The sequence below is a fragment of the Sinohyriopsis cumingii genome, chromosome 7 (assembly GCF_028554795.1).
Source record: "Sinohyriopsis cumingii isolate HCF-2022 chromosome 7, ASM2855479v2, whole genome shotgun sequence".
Classification (NCBI taxonomy): domain Eukaryota; kingdom Metazoa; phylum Mollusca; class Bivalvia; order Unionida; family Unionidae; genus Sinohyriopsis; species Sinohyriopsis cumingii.
This window is the reverse complement of record NC_142967.1, coordinates 8,722,115-8,744,384: the sequence shown is the minus strand read 5'-3', so window position 1 is coordinate 8,744,384 and position 22,270 is coordinate 8,722,115. Positions and strand designations below refer to the sequence as shown.

General features: G+C 36.8%; 1 protein-coding gene across 1 annotated transcript in view; it reads right to left on the bottom strand.

Moving 5' to 3' along the window:
• Positions 1-22,270, bottom strand: part of LOC149794712 (antiviral innate immune response receptor RIG-I-like) — an 81,621-nt gene that overhangs the window by 31,354 nt on the left and 27,997 nt on the right. Inside the window, exons 9-12 of the mRNA XM_089964330.1 lie at positions 11,862-12,019; positions 11,128-11,309; positions 6,395-6,593; positions 5,443-5,605 (exon numbers count right to left, since the gene is read on the bottom strand). Of these exons, the coding sequence (XP_089820456.1) occupies positions 5,443-5,605; positions 6,395-6,593; positions 11,128-11,309; positions 11,862-12,019 (702 nt within the window). The remainder of the gene's footprint in view (positions 1-5,442; positions 5,606-6,394; positions 6,594-11,127; positions 11,310-11,861; positions 12,020-22,270) is intronic.

The window sequence follows — 22,270 nt, the reverse complement described above, 5'->3', positions numbered from 1 at the left end:
TCATGGTAAATACTAGGGGTAAAGCAAGGCTGATATAATTTAGATGTCAATGATTCATGGAAAATACTAGGGGTAAAGCAAAGCTGATATAATTTAGATGTCAACGATTCATGGCAAGTAAAAGAGACATGGTGGGTCTGATACTGCTCACCTAAATTGTGTTACAGCAGTTGACCATGTAACTAAGCAAACTTATTTATCTTTAAATGCTGGTATTAGGACCATCTTGTAATTGTGACTGTTTTAAATAAACTGATCAAAGTAAAAAATTCAATCAGGGTTTGAATCATTATGACCTTTACAAGTTTAGTAAATATACCATCCAATAAGTTACAAATCTGCAACATACGTGTTTAAGAATTTGAAATGTTTAAAAAAAACTTATTTTGCGATTAAAACACTCAACCTGATACAGTCCTAAGAATGAAAAAAAACTAACCATTCAAATGCTTGATGACCAAACATGTTAAAACCCATTTTAAATCTTAATAATACGAGTCCATAAAGTGTTAGCAAACCAATCCAAATAAAACATGAGGTCAATTCAGTCATATTTGCTGCTGTTACTCCTTACCAAACTTCTCTGAGACCTTGACGATATTGCCTCTGTACCAAGTTTGATCAAAATTTGTTCAGCAATATGGTGTCTGGTATAGAAACAAGTCAAGTCAATCTAATTCCAGAAAACCACCTTAATATGCTCTGATGTTAAATTTGAGAATTTAGAAGTAAAGCCCAATGCAGAAACGATCACCTACCAAATTTACTCATTAAAATGAAAATCTGCTAACAATGTAAGTCTCTAAATATGTATCAAATTTAAAGTTTGTTAGAAACTTGACAAATGGGATGAAAACAACCTCAGCAAAACAGATTCTTGATCATCTCATAAATATCCATATATGCCACTCATAATTAAACTTATGAAACAATCTTATGTCCACATAACAGCATGTTGGCTGTAACATTTGTGTATAATACAGAACAGAACCAGCCAATCAGATGCAAGCGCATCACATTTAACAGTTTAGTGTTGTCAACTATGTGTGTATTATATGCTGTCAAAGTTTGTGTCATAATACATACATATGCCAAGTAAAAACAAGCAATTGCTCATGAACAGACAATGAACTATATGCTCAACATTATGGGCAACAAAGGCAGGACCATACCATAAACCCAAATGGCCTAAAGACAATTGGATCATATAAACCCAAATGGCCTAAAGACAATGTGATCATATCATAATGGCATTGTCTTCATATCATAAAGTCTAATGGAATAAAGACAAAATGATTGTATCATAAACCCAAATGGCCTAAAGACGATTGGATCGTATCATAAACCCAAATGACCTAAAGACAATGTGATCATATCATAATGGAATTGTCATCATATCATAAACCCTAACGGAATAAAGACAAAATGATCGTATCATAAACCCAAATGACCAAAAGACAATGTGATCATATCATAAACCCTAACGGAATAAAGACAAAATGATTGTATCATAAACCCAAATGACCTAAAGACAATGTGACCCTACTATCAACCCAAATAGACTAAATACAATGTGACAAAATTATAAACCCAAATGGCCTAAAGACAATGTGACCAAATCATAAACCCTAATGGCTTAAAGACAACTGGATCATTTCATAATTCCAATGGCCTAAAGACAATGTGATCATATCATAATAGCATTGTCATCAAATCATAAACCCAAATGGGCTAAAGACAATGTGACCAAATCATAAACCCTAATGGCCTAAAGACAATGTGATCATATCATAATGGCATTGTCATCATATCATAAACCCAAATGGCCTAAAAACAATGTGACCAAATCATAAACCCAAATGGCCTAAAGATAATGTCATCATATCATAATGGCATTGTCGTCATATCATAAACCCAAATGGGCTAAAGACAATGTGACCAAATCATAAACCCTAATGGCCTAAAGACAATGTGATCATATCATAATGGCACTGTCATCATATCATAAACCCAAATGGGCCAAAGACAACTGGATCATATCATAAATCCAAATGTCCTAAGGACAACATAACCACTAATATAAAAACCCAAATGGCCTAAAGACAATGTGATCATACCATAAACCCAAATGGCCTAAAGACAGTATCCATACTATAAACACAAATGGCCTAAAGACAATGTGTTCATACCATAAACCCAAATGGCCTAAAGACAGTATCCATACTATAAACACAAATGGCCTAAAGACAATGTGATCATACCATAAATCCAAATGTCCTAAGGACAACATAACCATTAATATAAAAACCCAAATGGCAAAAAGACAATTGGATCATATCATAAACCCAACTGGCCTAAAGACAATGTAATAATACCATAAACCCAAATGGCCTAAAGACAATGTGATCATACCATAAATCCAAATGGCCTAAAGACAATGTGATCATACCATAAACCCAAATGGCCTAAAGACAATATAACCATACTATAAACCCAAATGGCCTAAAGACAATTGGATCATAATACAGACCCAAATGGCCTAAAGACAACGTGATCATATCATAAAACAAAATGGCCTAAAGACAATGTGATGATACCATATATCCAAATGGCCTAAAGACCATGTGAACATATATACCATAAACCCAAATGGCCTAAAGACAATGTAACCATACTATCAATCCAAATGGCCTAAAGACAGTGTGATCCAGTGTATTCCCCAGGGGTGTAAAATTGAGGGTACAAAAAACCCTTTGATGTCAAAACTGGGGGTCAAATAAAAAATGTGGGGGTCAAAAATGTACTGACACATTTTCATACGACTCATACTTTTTCAGCTTGAAATAGGATATTGCAACTTGCACTACTCTCTCTCTCTCTCTCTCTCTCTCTGCCTTTAATCAAATGTGTACTATCATAGGTTTCATCGTACTTCGTCCTAGAACACATTTATCCAAATATCAAGGAGGATACTGATTCATCTTCTTTCTAATAAGTTACACTTGAACTTTAAGATCTTTCTTTTATTGCAGTAATAGTTAAAATGCAACCAAATCTGTAATGACCCGCTGACTTTGTAATCCAAATAATGCATTTGTCTCTGCAAGTTTACTGATTTCTATGTTGTGAAATAATATCTTACGTTATAATGTGTTCTCCAGATATCTTATGGCAAACGAGGGCCTATTTTTAAAAACTCTAAAATTCTGTCACAAAAGGATTATTCACTTTTGCATTCTTTGAAATCACGCGATCAGAAGTCACACCGGTAATCATAATGAATATTCCAGTCAAGGGAATAATTTTCTCAATTTTTCATTAAAGTTAGATCCACGGTTACTCTTTTGTGTTCTGCTTCTTTCACTTTCTTCGCTAATGCTTTTTAGTACATGACGTTTTAATCTGGCGATCACTTTCTAGTGCAACTATCCTTGATGTTAAATATCTAGAACAGCTTGCTGAGCTCGATGAAAATCGCGAGAAGCTCACAAGATTAGGGGAAGCTACTCTGTCATAACATTGCCTATACTAGTCTGGTTCATTGATTTTTATGTTCCCTGTGTTGCTCTTTGCTATACGAATAGAGGAGAGCAAGGCAGGGAGCAAACAAAGTGAGGAACCAGTCAATGCCTATACGCGAAGTATATACAATGCCATCCATCATCCAATGCATTGGGTATTAAATAAATCCTGATCATATTATGAAAATCCTTTGCATAAAAAAAAAACGCACGGTAACAAAATGTGTGCGTCAATTTTCTCCAGCGTGAGTCCCTGACGCACAAATGTGCATAAAGGGAAACACTGATGTGATCATATCATAAACCCAAATGGCCTAAAACAATCAGATATCATAAATCCAAATGGCCTAAACACAATGAGATCATAAACCCAAATGGCCTAAAGACAATTGGATCATACCATAAACCCAAATGGCCTAAAGACAATGTAACCATACTATAAATCCAATGGCTTAAAGACAGTGTTATCATATCATAAACCCAAATGGCCTAAAACAATCAGATACCATAAATCCAATGGCCTAAACACAATGAGATCATAAACCCAAATGGCCTAAAGACAATTGGATCATATCATAAACCCAAAAGGCCCGAAGACAATGTGGCATAATTGCATGGGAAGGAAGCAGTGGCTGAAACCTGTCTAGTACATGCCTATTTTCTTGGAACCACGTTACATGTCGGATGTGTTTTATGTGGAAACACCACCCAGGACTGATAGGTTTTCAGGGAAACAATGCATGTCTGATTAATTTTCTTGCAAGAACCATTTTTGTCTGATTGGTTTGGCATTTTACAGCACCGAAATACAAGTTGGCTTTTTGGAGGCGACTTAAAAAAAGTGGTTCGCCAAAGGACACACCATATAAGCTGATCTGGGCTGGTCCAATGGCAGGATTCAATAACGAGTCTGGCATGCCAACTAATGAACCACCATGACCCTGTCTCCATTAGTCACATGGAATGGTGTGTGTGTGTGTGTGTGTGTGTGTGTGTTGTGTGTGTGTGTGTGTGTCTGTGTGTGTGTGTGATTTGGATTTTTAATGTAGCTTTAACAATGTTTCAGTCATATTGCTACAATGTCTGCAGTGTGGCAGTTTATAGTGATGTCTAGTACTGGGGCATCATGCCGCAGACATGTAGCATGATGTCCCACCCTGTCACATTATCCTGACACCAGGCCGACCAGTCCTAACACTAACATCTTAATGCTGAGTGCCAAGCAAGGCAGCTGTTAGTACCATTTTTGTAAGTCTTTGGTATGACTCAGCTGGTGATCAAACCCATGACCTTCCGCATCCGAGGCAGACGCTCTAACCACTAGGCCACCAGATTGGTATCACATGGAAAAGGGTGTACTGAGCCTATTTTGCAGCCTTGAATCCAATGGTGGTGGTAGAGTAAGGTCTTATTACCACAAAACTCTATGGGCTATATAAGCCTACAAAAGAAATCTAAGATAAACTTTATTCAGCATGGTCATATCTGTGAGACAATGCCCCTCTAAACTGAGCTTCTAATGCGGAGAAATGGAGACAACCCTTCTAATATGTATACACATATGATGGGGATATTGTTTATAACATTCTTGGTGTTTGCCTATCATGGCGAGCTTTAACATCATGAAATTGACTAAAAAACTCATTTTTAAGTACACAGAGCAAGAACAGTGGCAAGGATGATAATGCAAATTTTGAAAAAATACGGAGACTGTGCTGGAATGAATATGCTACTTTCTGGAATCAAAACCAGCAAATTTTAAACCCATATAAAAGTTGCTGATTTACATGTGACATAAAATTAAATTGAGGTATTTTTAAAAGTATAATTTAATTTGTCCCCTTTAAATCACCTTTAAGCAAAAAGTTATAAAATTTGAAACATGCAAGAAGAATGATTAATGATGTTGTGAGTTACAGACCTTCTGTTGGGACACAGACATATTCACTAAGCTCCCCAATATTTTGACAAACAGTGCTGATCTCCTGTGCATCCAAGTTTGCCATTAGTTTCTTGATGTGTAATTTGGCTTTGTCCATGTTTCGGGCCTTCCCAACACCCACGGAAGCCGTCAAACCAACAATCTAGCATGAAATCAAAATAATATGCCTTCAGTAATGATGACCAATTTTCAAAACTTCCATCGATTTCATATCTTCAGTAAAAGTTTGAACTCAAATCTACCTAGCCATATATGCACCACCTATCTGTCTGTCTATCAATTTATCTTACTGAAGATTGTATAGCAAAAGGAAAATTCTGGGACGTATTTTGTGTATTTTCCAAATGACAGACACATACTACATTTACCATCCATGATTTGTTGATAATGTAAACAAAAAATAAAATCAATCATAAATGTAAATATATCATGCAGATAATTTATTAATATTCTGAAATACCGCATTGCAAAATTTCTTGAGTATATGTGATTACATATTTATTTATGTGCACAGGAAGAAAATATTTTTGCATTTGAAATGGAATACAATTTTGGCATCTAAATTTCATCAAAATTTCAAGATCAAACTAATAAGCACATCCATCTGCTAAGCAGCTTTTGAGAAATTGCAATAAGTACTTTTTGTCTGGGGAGTTGGGAGTAACCAATGGGGTTTCCTTTTCTCTCTGTCAGTGTTAACTGTTTGCTTTGTCTTTTGTTCTTTATATATATATGAAAAATAACATGGCTTTTGAAGTGTTGGTACAATACAATTTGATATACCAATACTGCTGGCATTGGGATTTATTTACAGTGTATGTTTGTATGTCATGTAAATCAGCAAGCCTTGCTTCCTCTTAGTGAAAAATGTGAACATTGTGTGGTATATCAGTGATACAGCATTCAATCTATATATGGTTAAAAAGTTTACCTGTGGCAGTGAGGTTTTATCAGCTGATTCGGACAGCTTGATGTCCATATAGTAGCTCATGATTTGATTGAATGTATGCTTCGCATGACAATGGTGGCATTCATCAAAAATTAACAGTGAAAACCGTGTAATACTTTCTATTTCCTTGTTTACCAGAGCATCTAGCAGAACCTGGGCAGTAACAACCAGGATATCTCGTCTGAAATGGAAAAAATTAGTTGCTGTTCAGAAATCTAAAAAGGAGAAATAAAATTTAATAACACGATGATGACGGTAAGGATCAATTTCCAGCTCAGGAAGTTGAATTAATAGTATTATTATGGGAAAACCAATTTTTCCTGCTAAAATATGTTTCTTTGAGAATATTTACCCAATCATAATTCCTTGGGAGAACTGCTACTACCTGGCAAATCCAGCCCTCCCAGATGCTACTTTTAGCTGAAGGTTGTCTGTTGACCTATGTGGCGGTTGGGCAGAATGATATCCCCTTACATATAAGACTTGGCGGCAGTGTCAAAGAATACATCAGTTTCTACTGGAGAGGAAGGCACGCTCTATGGATGTAACTGTGGGGAGGCTGGGAAGTGTATGTGTATTATGATTGGTTAAGTATTCTCTAAAAAAAATTATTTTACAAGGAAAAATTGGTTTCTTCTTCAAATACATTACCTAATCATTATACCTTAGGAGATTAGATAAGAAATGGAGGGAGGTACATCCCCCTACCCCGGATATCCCATCTCCAGTCCACTAAGGTATTTGAGACAGCTTCTAGGTAACCTGACTTGAGGGGACTCCATCTGTCGGGGGTGCGGCTTCAAATTGGGAAAAATTTGCCAGAAGCAAATCCATTAGAAGTTGTGAAGCTGCATCTTAAACTGTTGATAGACCTGGAAGGGTGACATGTTGAGCTGTGGATATAGGTACTACTGTTGAGCTGTGGATATAGGTACTACCTGACTGAACTGTGGATATAGGTACTACCAGACTGATCTGTGGATATAGGTATTACTAGACTGATATGTGGATATAGGTACTACCAGACTGATCTGTGGATATAGGTACTACTGTTGAGCTGTGGATATAGGTACTACTGTTGAGCTGTGGACATAGGTACTATTGTTGAGCTTGGATATAGGTACTACTGTTGAGCTGTGGATATAGGTACTACTGTTGAGCTGTGGACATAGGTACTATTGTTGAGCTGTGGATATAGGTACTACTGTTGAGCTGTGGATATAGGTACTACTGTTGAGCTGTGGATATAGGTACTACCAGACTGAACTGTGGATATAGGTCCTACCAGACTGAACTGTGGATATAGGTACTACTGTTGAGCTGTGGATATAGGTCCTACCAGACTGAACTGGTCCCTCTGGGATGACATATCCTGGAGATAAAAGCTGGAGAAAGTGGGCTCCAATCTCCATCCCATAACCTGAATGATGTCAGTTTGCAAACAGTTCCATTCTGATGCTAGTTTGGTGGCAACTGCTTGAACCTTGTGAGCTGAAATACATAATAAGTTCACTGAGCTGAAGTCATTTCCCTATGTGCTGAGCAAATAACCCCTTTACTCCAGGACGAGATAGTCTGTTTTCCTCCTGTCATTTTGTGAGAAGTAGAAATAGGCATGATTTCCATCAACACAATGCCTTTGTTCTATTAAGGTACCACATGAAAGCCCGGACTGGGTCTTGTAGGTGGCCTTCAGTTGATATGTCCATATGAAACAGACAGTTCATGACACAAGTTTGGTTACATGTCAAAGGCAGATGGTTCTAGGTGATGAAAGAGGTTGCTGTCATGAGTAAGACTGGCTCATCTTGTCAGAACTTGCATGTAATTCAGGTCTGCTGATAGGGAACATATTTTGCGAATTCTGCCTGCTGTTGCTAAACACTGTGAGGAAGCTGGCCTTGTAGGAAAAGGAGTGCAAGTGATGCCCTTGAAACTGGTTCAAAAAGGTGTCTTGTTCAGGCAGGTTAATACCGAAGATTGGTTTCACTTTCAGCATAGGGTTAACGAATTTGGCTGTGTATACACAAAGGTGGCGAGTAGGCTGGATAAGTCCTGGGTTTGTCTCATATCCTCTCTCCCATGATGATGAAAGATGTCAACAATCATGGAGCAGTAACCTTTGATCATACTCAGTACTAACTTTCTCTCTCCAAAGAGCCAGAGGAGGAAATTAGCTATCTGTAATATAGATGCCTGGAGAAGCAGGTTATGCTACCTTGCACACCACTGAATTAAAATGTGCCATTTGTCTACGTGTCTTTTAAGAATGGAGGGCAGTTGCGCCAGAGTGATTCTCAATGACTGGTTGCAAGAATTGTTTATGCCTGATGACCTGTTTGATATGATCCAGACATGCAGGTTCAGGAGCTCCAGACAGGGCAGGGATGAAACAACTGCCATTGTGGTTGTTTGAGTAGATGAAGGAAAACAAAAAATTTCCATGGGGAATCTGATGCAATATTGATGAGGTCACTGATCCACGACTTCCCCCATCAGAGTGGTGTGATAAGGATGAGGCAACAGGCTGATTCCCTTGCTTTCTGTATCACTTTTGGAATCAGAGGTGTTGGAGGGTAGTTGTATGCATTCAGGTTGGTCCAATCCAATGATAGGGCAATGACTGCCCAAGCTTTTGGGTCCACGACAGGAGGGACAAAGGTTAAGAGTCTGGTATTCCACCTTGTCACAAATAGGCCCACCAACAGTCAGTCCCATCAGTTACAGATCGGAGGCAGAACCAAGGGATGGAGGGACCATTCCTTCGATTGTGGTCGGAAATGACAGGTGGTCGCTCATAGCAGAGGTCGCTCACGACAGATTTTACTGTACTACCCCAAAAACTACTCCAATATGTATTGGTATCTCATCCATGTATTGATGACAATACTACCCCAAAAACTACTCCAATATGTATTGGTATCTCATCCATGTATTGATGACAATACTACCCCAAAAACTACTCCAATATGTATTGATATCTCATCCATGTACTGATGACAATACTACCCTAAAAACTACTCCAATATGTATTGGTATCTCATCCATGTACTGATGACAATACTACCCCAAAAAACTACTCCAATATGTATTGGTATCTCATCCATGTACTGATGACAATACTACTCCAATATGTATTGGTATCTCATCCATGTATTGATGACAATACTACCCCCAAAAACTACTCCAAAATGTATTGGTATCTCATCCATGTATTGATGACAACACTACACCAAAAAACTACTCCAATATGTATTGGTATCTCATCCATGTATTGATGACAACACTACACCAAAAAACTACTCCAATATGTATTGGTATCTCATCCATGTATTGATGACAATACTACCCCAAAAACTACTCCAATATGTATTGGTATCTCATCCATGTACTGATGACAATACTACCCCAAAAACTACTCCAATATGTATTGGTATCTCATCCATGTATTGATGACAACTCTAACCCAAAAACTACTCCAATATGTATTGGTATCTCATCCATGTACTGATGACAATACTACCCCAAAAACTACTCCAATATGTATTGGTATCTCATCCATGTATTGATGACAACACTAACCCAAAAACTACTCCAATATGTATTGGTATCTCATCCATGTATTGATGACAATACTACTCCAAAAACTACTCCAATATGTATTGGTATCTCATCCATGTATTGATGACAACACTACCCCAAAAACTACTCCAATATGTATTGGTATCTCATCCATGTACTGATGACAATACTACTCCAATATGTATTGGTATCTCATCCATGTATTGATGACAACACTACCCCAAAAACTACTCCAATATGTATTGGTATCTCATCCATGTACTGATGACAATACTACCCCAAAAACTACTCCAATATGTATTGGTATCTCATCCATGTATTGATGACAATACTACCCCAAAAACTACTCCAATATGTATTGGTATCTCATCCATGTATTGATGACAATACTACCCCAAAAACTACTCCAATATGTATTGGTATCTCATCCATGTACTGATGACAATACTACTCCAAAAACTACTCCAATATGTATTGGTATCTCATCCATGTATTGATGAAAATACTACACCAAAAACTACTCCAATATATCTTCCATGCAGATTCTGCCTTTTGCGAGGTAACTCATGACAAGAGCATGCTTCTTAGCACAAGTAGTAAATGAGGTATTTTTAGGCTTTGGTGCCAAGTCTTATACCTAAGAAGAGATCACTCTGCCTGACTGCCACATAAGTTGGCTGCCAACTTTTAGCACCCTTTACCTAAAAATAGTATCTGGGAGGGCTGGATTTGCAAGGTAGTAGTAGTTCTCCAAAGGAGTTATAATTGGGTAACGTATTTCAAGAAGAAACCGTAAGCATCAAACTGATTAAATTCCTCTACTGAATTTCATGTTTTGACCATTTTCAGTCAGTTTGCAAGTATGTCTAGTGACACATACAAGCTTTTCTGAAAAATACCTCTCTGTGACTCTCCTAGGTTCAATTTATCTTCTAAATTCAGTTTGCCTATTATTATGTACCCCCAAAACTATTAACTAATATCAAATGACAACATCGCCTTATTTATAATTAAAGTGTGTACACAGAAACTGTGCCTTTCAGATCTAATACTGTAAAGAGCAAAACCAGCAAGAGAAATTACTATACATAAATATATCCATAGTTATGAATCTCCACAGAAAATTAGCATACTTGTCAATGAAGTCCTTAAGGGAGCCCTTCTGGTTCCTCTGGGCTTCTCCACTGATCACCTGAGTTTGGTATGAAGGCAAATGCTTTTTACAAGCTTCTCCCTGTTGATTTGCCAGTGCCACCTGGTTTACCAGGAATATGATCTTGGAAATCTCACGACCTCGTTTTAGCTCCATGTGTCTCTGGAAAAAGATTTAAAAGAAAGAAAGATGTAAAGATCGTAAGCAAGATTCTGCAAAATGTGCATGTACAATCCCTGGTATTAAAGAAGCAGTAAGTATGATTTGGATATTATACAAGATAGGGACTAATACCATAACTGCTCTAGCCAATTTCAATCAATTTCAAAAACTTCTAGCATACTTTTGTATCATTTTTGTGAAATAACATGAGACACTGATCTGCACAGCTAATATGAAATTGCCATTGAAAGTTTTGACACAAACACTGGTTATTATTGACATCTGCCCCTCATAAGGCTGATATTAGTGTCTATTTAAAGTTTGCCTTAGAAATCTATAGAAAATTTTCAATCCCTACATAGGTGTGCAAAGATTTCAATTTAATTACAACAACTGGAATTACTGATTTAAACATTTTCAAACAATCATATATTTCATGCATCTGCACAGTGAATTTCATGCACAAATGAAAGCAGCAAGAAATCAACTCTTCTATTCAATATTTATCTTTCCATTCGGTCTACTGGCAAGTGAGGTAGAGTTAATACAAACCTGCATGATTCTGAGGGCAACCCTGGTTTTTCCTGATCCAGTGGGAGCAACTATAATGACGTCTGTCCCCCTCAGGGCAGGTCTTGCCAACTCTTCCTGGTAGTTTCTGAGTGAAATAGCCCCATCTTCCATTTCAATATTTTCTGAGTCAATGTCTTCTGAAGAATGAATGTATGTAAGGAATATTTGCTTGTATCAAAGAAATCATTGGCATATTCAAGTAGATACTGTTGTAATAATTTTTAAAAAGAATGCCTACTTTTACAGGAATATTTTGATACCATCAGACAATTTTTGCTTTTAATAAAATTGAGAAAAATCTGCAAGTAGATTTCAAGTGTCCAGTAAAAGCATTTACTTGCAGATTCAACATAATGAATGGAAAGCTAAAATAATATGCAACCATTATTACTGGTTGTTATTACATTTCTAGTAAACATTCTTTCTAACATATCTGGAAAGTTCTTTCTGACTGTTTCAAATTGTGAATGTTAAATTTTTTTATTGGTTCAAATTGCAAATGTTATATTCTTTCTTGCTGGTTCAATATCAAAATGTTCATTCTTTCTAACTGGTTCAACCTCTAAAATATTAAGTTCCTTCTGATTGGTTCAACTTAAAAATTTGAGAGAAGTATTGTTGGACTTGTCCATTGTCATTCCTTTAGCTAAAGTAATGGCCAGGACAAACTTTTGTTATCATTGATCTTTCCTAAAGCAAGGCAGGCAGAACCATTTCTAATGTAAACAAAATGGCCAATGTGTAGATGATTTAAGGCATTCTATACTGATATCAAATGCATCTCCTGATCAAATCAATTTATCAGACAAAAAAAACCAAATGAAACTTTGTTAAATGTTGCATTCTTTTGTGTTTCAACAATTTTAATGAGGAAATGTGAAATAGAAATAGCATGGCCTTGGAAGAATTATAATAGAAATAACATAGCCTTGGAAGAATTATAATAGAAATAACATAGCCTTAGAAGAATTATAATCAGTAAAGAGTTGCCATTTGGAAACAAAATTCAATGATGTTAATTTTCTTTACTTACAAGAGCTGGTATACATGTTAAAAGTGCTACATATGCTTGACAGTGACATTGTTTATACAGTAAATTATATCCCAAAGTTGTATAGTGGCATGTGGACACAATCTGATCCAGTGAAACAATTATGGATGCTTGACTGTGATATTTTTTAAACAGTAAATTATATCTCAAAGTTGTATAGAAGCAATTCATTGAGATGGTAATATGAAACAATTTCTTCTGCACAATATACATGTTTTAAGTGTCAGGTTACATGCTTCTGAATCATACCAATATCTATGTCCTGTATACATACAGTACTGAATCATACCAATAACCATGCCCTGCATACATATAGTACTGAATCATACCAATAACTTTGTCCTGCATACATAATAGTACTGAATCATACCAATAACTATGCCCTGCATACATATAGTACTGAATCATACCAATAACTATGCCCTGCATACATACAGTACTGAATCATACCAATAACTTTGTCCTGCATACATACAGTACTGAATCATACATATAACTACGCCCTGCATACATACAGTACTGAATCATACCAATAACTATGTCCTGCATACATACAGTACTGAATCATACCAATAACTATGTCGTGCATACATACAGTACTGAATCATACCAATAACTATGCCCTGCATACATACATTACTGAATCATACCAATAATTATGTCCTGCATACATACAGTACTGAATCATACCAATAACTATGCCCTGCATACATACAGTACTGAATCCTACCAATAACTATGCCCTGCATACATACAGTACTGAATCCTACCAATAACTATGCCCTGCATACATACACTACTGAATCCTACCAATAACTATGCCCTGCATACATACAGTACTGAATCATACCAATAACTATGCCCTGCATACATACAGTACTGAATCATACCAATAACTATGCCCTGCATACATACAGTACTGAATCCTACCAATAACTATGCCCTGCATACATACACTACTGAATCATACCAATAACTATGCCCTGCATACATACACTACTGAATCCTACCAATAACTATGTCCTGCATACATACAGTACTGAATCCTACCAATAACTATGTCCTGCATACATACAGTACTGAATCATACCAATAACTATGCCCTGCATACATACATTACTGAATCATACCAATAACTATGTCCTGCATACATACAGTACTGAATCATACCAATAACTATGCCCTGCATACATACAGTACTGAATCCTACCAATAACTATGCCCTGCATACATACACTACTGAATCCTACCAATAACTATGCCCTGCATACATACACTACTGAATCCTACCAATAACTATGCCCTGCATGCACAATGTACTGAATCATACCAATAACTATGCCCTGCATACATACAGTACTGAATCATACATATAACTACGCCCTGCATACATACAGTACTGAATCATACCAATAACTATGCCCTGCATACATACAGTACTGAATCATACCAATAACTATGCCCTGTATACATACAGAACTGAATCATACCAATAACTATGTCCTGCATACATACACTACTGAATCCTACCAATAACTATGTCCTGCATACATACAGTACTGAATCATACCAATAACCATGCCCTGCATACATACAGTACTGAATCATACCAATAACTATGTCCTGCATACATACAGTACTGAATCATACCAATAACTATGCCCTGCATACATACAGTACTCAATCATACCAATAACTATGCCCTGCATACATACAGTACTGAATCATACCAATAACTATGTCCTGCATACATACAGTACTGAATCATACCAATAACTATGCCCTGCATACATACATTACTGAATCCTACCAATAACTATGTCCTGCATACATACAGTACTGAATCATACCAATAACTATGCCCTGCATACATACAGTACTGAATCCTACCAATAACTATGCCCTGCATACATACAGTACTGAATCCTACCAATAACTATGCCCTGCATACATACACTACTGAATCCTACCAATAACTATGCCCTGCATACATACAGTACTGAATCCTACCAATAACTATGCCCTGCATACATACAGTACTGAATCCTACCAATAACTATGCCCTGCATACATACAGTACTGAATCCTACCAATAACTATGCCCTGCATACATACAGTACTGAATCATACCAATAACTATGCCCTGCATACATACAGTACTGAATCATACCAATAACTATGTCCTGCATACATACAGTACTGAATCATACCAATAACTATAACTATGTCCTGCATACATACAGTACTGAATCATACCAATAACTTTGTCCTGCATACATACAGTACTGAATCATACATATAACTACGCCCTGCATACATACAGTACTGAATCATACCAATAACTATGCCCTGCATACATACAGTACTGAATCATACCAATAACTATGTCCTGCATACATACAGTACTGAATCATACATATAACTACGCCCTGCATACATACAGTACTGAATCATACCAATAACTATGCCCTGCATACATACAGTACTGAATCATACCAATAACTATGCCCTGCATACATACAGTACTGAATCATACCAATAACTATGCCCTGCACACATACACTACTGAATCCTACCAATAACTATGTCCTGCATACATACAGTACTGAATCATACCAATAACTATGCCCTGCATACATACAGTACTGAATCCTACCAATAACTATGCCCTGCATACATACACTACTGAATCCTACCAATAACTATGTCCTGCATACATACAGCACTGAATCATACCAATAACTATGCCCTGCATACATACAGTACTGAATCCTACCAATAACTATGCCCTGCATACATACAGTACTGAATCATACCAATAACTATGCCCTGCATACATACATTACTGAATCATACCAATAACTATGTCCTGCATACATACAGTACTGAATCCTACCAATAACTATGCCCTGCATACATATAGTACTGAATCATGCCAATAACTATGCCCTGCATATATACAGTACTGAATCATACCAATAACTATGCCCTGCATACATACAGTACTGAATCATACCAATAACTATGTCCTGCATACATACAGTACTGAATCACACCAATAACTATGCCCTGCATACATACAGTACTCAATCATACCAATAACTATGCCCTGCATACATACAGTACTGAATCATACCAATAACTATGCCCTGCATACATACAGTACTGAATCCTACCAATAACTATGCCTGAATCCTACCAATAACTATGCCCTGCATACATACAGTACTGAATCCTACCAATAACTATGCCCTGCATACATACACTACTGAATCCTACCAATAACTATGCCCTGCATGCACAATGTACTGAATCATACCAATAACTATGCCCTGCATACATACAGTACTGAATCATACATATAACTACGCCCTGCATACATACAGTACTGAATCATACCAATAACTATGCCCTGCATACATACAGTACTGAATCATACCAATAACTATGCCCTGTATACATACAGAACTGAATCATACCAATAACTCTGCCCTGCATACATACAGTACTGAATCATACCAATAACTATGTCCTGCATACATACAGAACTGAATCATACCAATAACTATGTCCTGCATATATACAGTACTGAATCATACCAATAACTATGCCCTGCATACATACAGTACTCAATCATACCAATAACTATGCCCTGCATACATACACTACTGAATCCTACCAATAACTATGTCCTGCATACATACAGTACTGAATCATACCAATAACTATGCCCTGCATACATACAGTACTGAATCATACCAATAACTATGTCCTGCATACATACAGTACTGAATCATACCAATAACTATGCCCTGCATACATACATTACTGAATCATACCAATAACTATGTCCTGCATACATACAGTACTGAATCATACCAATAACTATGCCCTGCATACATACAGTACTGAATCCTACCAATAACTATGCCCTGCATACATACACTACTGAATCCTACCAATAACTATGCCCTGCATACATACACTACTGAATCCTACCAATAACTATGCCCTGCATACATACAGTACTGAATCATACCAATAACTATGTCCTGCATACATACAGTACTGAATCATACCAATAACTATGCCCTGCATACATACAGTACTGAATCATACCAATAACTATGCCCTGCATACATACAGTACTGAATCATACCAATAACTATGCCCTGCATACATACAGTACTCAATCATACCAATAACTATGTCCTGCATACATACAGTACTGAATCATACCAATAACTATGCCCTGCATACATACAGTACTGAATCATACCAATAACTATGCCCTGCATACATACAGTACTGAATCCTACCAATAACTATGCCCTGCATACATACAGTACTGAATCCTACCAATAACTATGCCCTGCATACATACACTACTGAATCCTACCAATAACTATGCCCTGCATACATACAGTACTGAATCATACCAATAACTATGCCCTGCATACATACAGTACTGAATCATTCCAATAACTATGCCCTGCATACATACAGTACTGAATCTTACCAATAACTATGCCCTGCATATATACATTACTGAATCGTACCAATAACTATGTCCTGCATACATACAGTACTGAATCCTACCAATAACTATGCCCTACATACATACAGTACTCAATCATACCAATAACTATGCCCTGCATACATACACTACTGAATCCTACCAATAACTATGCCCTGCATACATACAGTACTGAATCCTACCAATAACTATGCCCTGCATATATACAGTACTGAATCATACCAATAACTATGCCCTGCATACATACAGTACTCAATCATACCAATAACTATGTCCTGCATACATACAGTACTGAATCATACATATAACTACGCCCTGCATACATACAGTACTGAATCCTACCAATAACTATGCCCTGCATACATACACTACTGAATCCTACCAATAACTATGTCCTGCATACATACAGTACTGAATCATACCAATAACTATGCCCTACATACATACAGTACTCAATCATACCAATAACTATGCCCTGCATACATACACTACTGAATCCTACCAATAACTATGCCCTGCATATATACAGTACTGAATCATACCAATAACTATGCCCTGCATATATACAGTACTGAATCATACCAATAACTATGCCCTGCATACATACAGTACTCAATCATACCAATAACTATGTCCTGCATACATACAGTACTGAATCATACATATAACTACGCCCTGCATACATACAGTACTGAATCCTACCAATAACTATGCCCTGCATACATACACTACTGAATCCTACCAATAACTATGTCCTGCATACATACAGTACTGAATCATACATATAACTACGCCCTGCATACATACAGTACTGAATCATACCAATAACTATGCCCTGCATACATACAGTACTCAATCATACCAATAACTATGTCCTGCATACATACAGTACTGAATCATACCAATAACTATGTCCTGCATACATACAGTACTGAATCATACCAATAACTATGCCCTGCATACATACAGTACTGAATCATACCAATAACTATGTCCTGCATACATACAGTACTGAATCATACCAATAACTATGCCCTGCATACATACATTACTGAATCATACCAATAACTATGTCCTGCATACATACAGTACTGAATCATACCAATAACTATGCCCTGCATACATACAGTACTGAATCATACCAATAACTATGCCTGAATCCTACCAATAACTATGCCCTGCATACATACAGTACTGAATCCTACCAATAACTATGCCCTGCATACATACACTACTGAATCCTACCAATAACTATGCCCTGCATGCACAATGTACTGAATCATACCAATAACTATGCCCTGCATACATACAGTACTGAATCATACATATAACTACGCCCTGCATACATACAGTACTGAATCATACCAATAACTATGCCCTGCATACATACAGTACTGAATCATACCAATAACTATGCCCTGTATACATACAGAACTGAATCATACCAATAACTGTGCCCTGCATACATACAGTACTGAATCATACCAATAACTATGTCCTGCATACATACAGAACTGAATCATACCAATAACTATGTCCTGCATATATACAGTACTGAATCATACCAATAACTATGCCCTGCATACATACAGTACTCAATCATACCAATAACTATGCCCTGCATACATACACTACTGCATCCTACCAATAACTATGTCCTGCATACATACAGTACTGAATCATACCAATAACTATGCCCTGCATACATACAGTACTGAATCATACCAATAACTATGTCCTGCATACATACAGTACTGAATCATACCAATAACTATGCCCTGCATACATACATTACTGAATCATACCAATAACTATGTCCTGCATACATACAGTACTGAATCATACCAATAACTATGCCCTGCATACATACAGTACTGAATCCTACCAATAACTATGCCCTGCATACATACAGTACTGAATCCTACCAATAACTATGCCCTGCATACATACACTACTGAATCCTACCAATAACTATGCCCTGCATACATACAGTACTGAATCCTACCAATAACTATGTCCTGCATACATACAGTACTGAATCATACCAATAACTATGCCCTGCATACATACAGTACTGAATCATACCAATAACTATGCCCTGCATACATACAGTACTGAATCATACCAATAACTATGCCCTGCATACATACAGTACTGAATCATACCAATAACTATGCCCTGCATACATACAGTACTCAATCATACCAATAACTATGTCCTGCATACATACAGTACTGAATCATACCAATAACTATGCCCTGCATACATACATTACTGAATCATACCAATAACTATGTCCTGCATACATACAGTACTGAATCATACCAATAACTATGCCCTGCATACATACAGTACTGAATCCTACCAATAACTATGCCCTGCATACATACAGTACTGAATCCTACCAATAACTATGCCCTGCATACATACACTACTGAATCCTACCAATAACTATGCCCTGCATACATACAGTACTGAGTCATACCAATAACTATGCCCTGCATACATACAGTACTGAATCGTACCAATAACTATGCCCTGCATACATACAGTACTGAATCGTACCAATAACTATGCCCTGCATATATACATTACTGAATCGTACCAATAACTATGTCCTGCATACATACAGTACTGAATCCTACCAATAACTATGCCCTGCATACATACAGTACTCAATCATACCAATAACTATGCCCTGCATACATACACTACTGAATCCTACCAATAACTATGCCCTGCATACATACAGTACTGAATCCTACCAATAACTATGCCCTGCATATATACAGTACTGAATCATACCAATAACTATGCCCTGCATACATACAGTACTCAATCATACCAATAACTATGTCCTGCATACATACAGTACTGAATCATACATATAACTACGCCCTGCATACATACAGTACTGAATCCTACCAATAACTATGCCCTGCATACATACACTACTGAATCCTACCAATAACTATGTCCTGCATACATACAGTACTGAATCCTACCAATAACTATGCCCTACATACATACAGTACTCAATCATACCAATAACTATGCCCTGCATACATACACTACTGAATCCTACCAATAACTATGCCCTGCATATATACAGTACTGAATCATACCAATAACTATGCCCTGCATATATACAGTACTGAATCATACCAATAACTATGCCCTGCATACATACAGTACTCAATCATACCAATAACTATGTCCTGCATACATACAGTACTGAATCATACATATAACTACGCCCTGCATACATACAGTACTGAATCCTACCAATAACTATGCCCTGCATACATACACTACTGAATCCTACCAATAACTATGTCCTGCATACATACAGTACTGAATCATACATATAACTACGCCCTGCATACATACAGTACTGAATCATACCAATAACTATGCCCTGCATACATACAGTACTGAATCATACCAATAACTATGCCCTGCATATATACATTACTGAATCGTACCAATAACTATGTCCTGCATACATACAGTACTGAATCCTACCAATAACTATGCCCTACATACATACAGTACTCAATCATACCAATAACTATGCCCTGCATACATACACTACTGAATCCTACCAATAACTATGCCCTGCATACATACAGTACTGAATCCTACCAATAACTATGCCCTGCATATATACAGTACTGAATCCTACCAATAACTATGCCCTGCATACATACACTACTGAATCCTACCAATAACTATGTCCTGCATACATACAGTACTGAATCATACATATAACTACGCCCTGTATACATACAGTACTGAATCATACCAATAACTATGCCCTGCATACATACAGTACTCAATCATACCAATAACTATGTCCTGCATACATACAGTACTGAATCATACCAATAACTATGTCCTGCATACATACAGTACTGAATCATACCAATAACTATGCCCTGCATACATACAGTACTTAATCATACCAATAACTATGTCCTGCATACATACAGTACTGAATCATACCAATAACTATGCCCTGCATACATACATTACTGAATCATACCAATAACTATGTCCTGCATACATACAGTACTGAATCATACCAATAACTATGCCCTGCATACATACAGTACTGAATCATACCAATAACTATGTCCTGCATACATACAGTACTGAATCATACCAATAACTATGCCCTGCATGCACAAAGTAATGAATCATATCAATAACTATGCCCTGCATACATACACTACTGAATCATACCAATAACTATGCCCTGCATACATACAGTACTGAATCATACCAATAACTATGTCCTGCATACATACATTACTGAATCATACCAATAACTATGTCCTGCATACATACAGTACTGAATCATACCAATAACTATGCCCTGCATATATACATTACTGAATCATACCAATAACTATGTCCTGCATACATACAGTACTGAATCATACCAATAACTATGCCCTGCATACATACAGTACTGAATCATACCAATAACTATGTCCTGCATACATACAGTACTGAATCATACCAATAACTATGCCCTGCATACATACATTACTGAATCATACCAATAACTATGTCCTGCATACATACAGTACTGAATCATACCAATAACTATGTCCTGCATACATACAGTACTGAATCATACCAATAACTATGTCCTGCATACATACAGTACTGAATCATACCAATAACTATGCCCTGCATGCACAAAGTAATGAATCATATCAATAACTATGCCCTGCATACATACACTACTGAATCATACCAATAACTATGCCCTGCATACATACAGTACTGAAT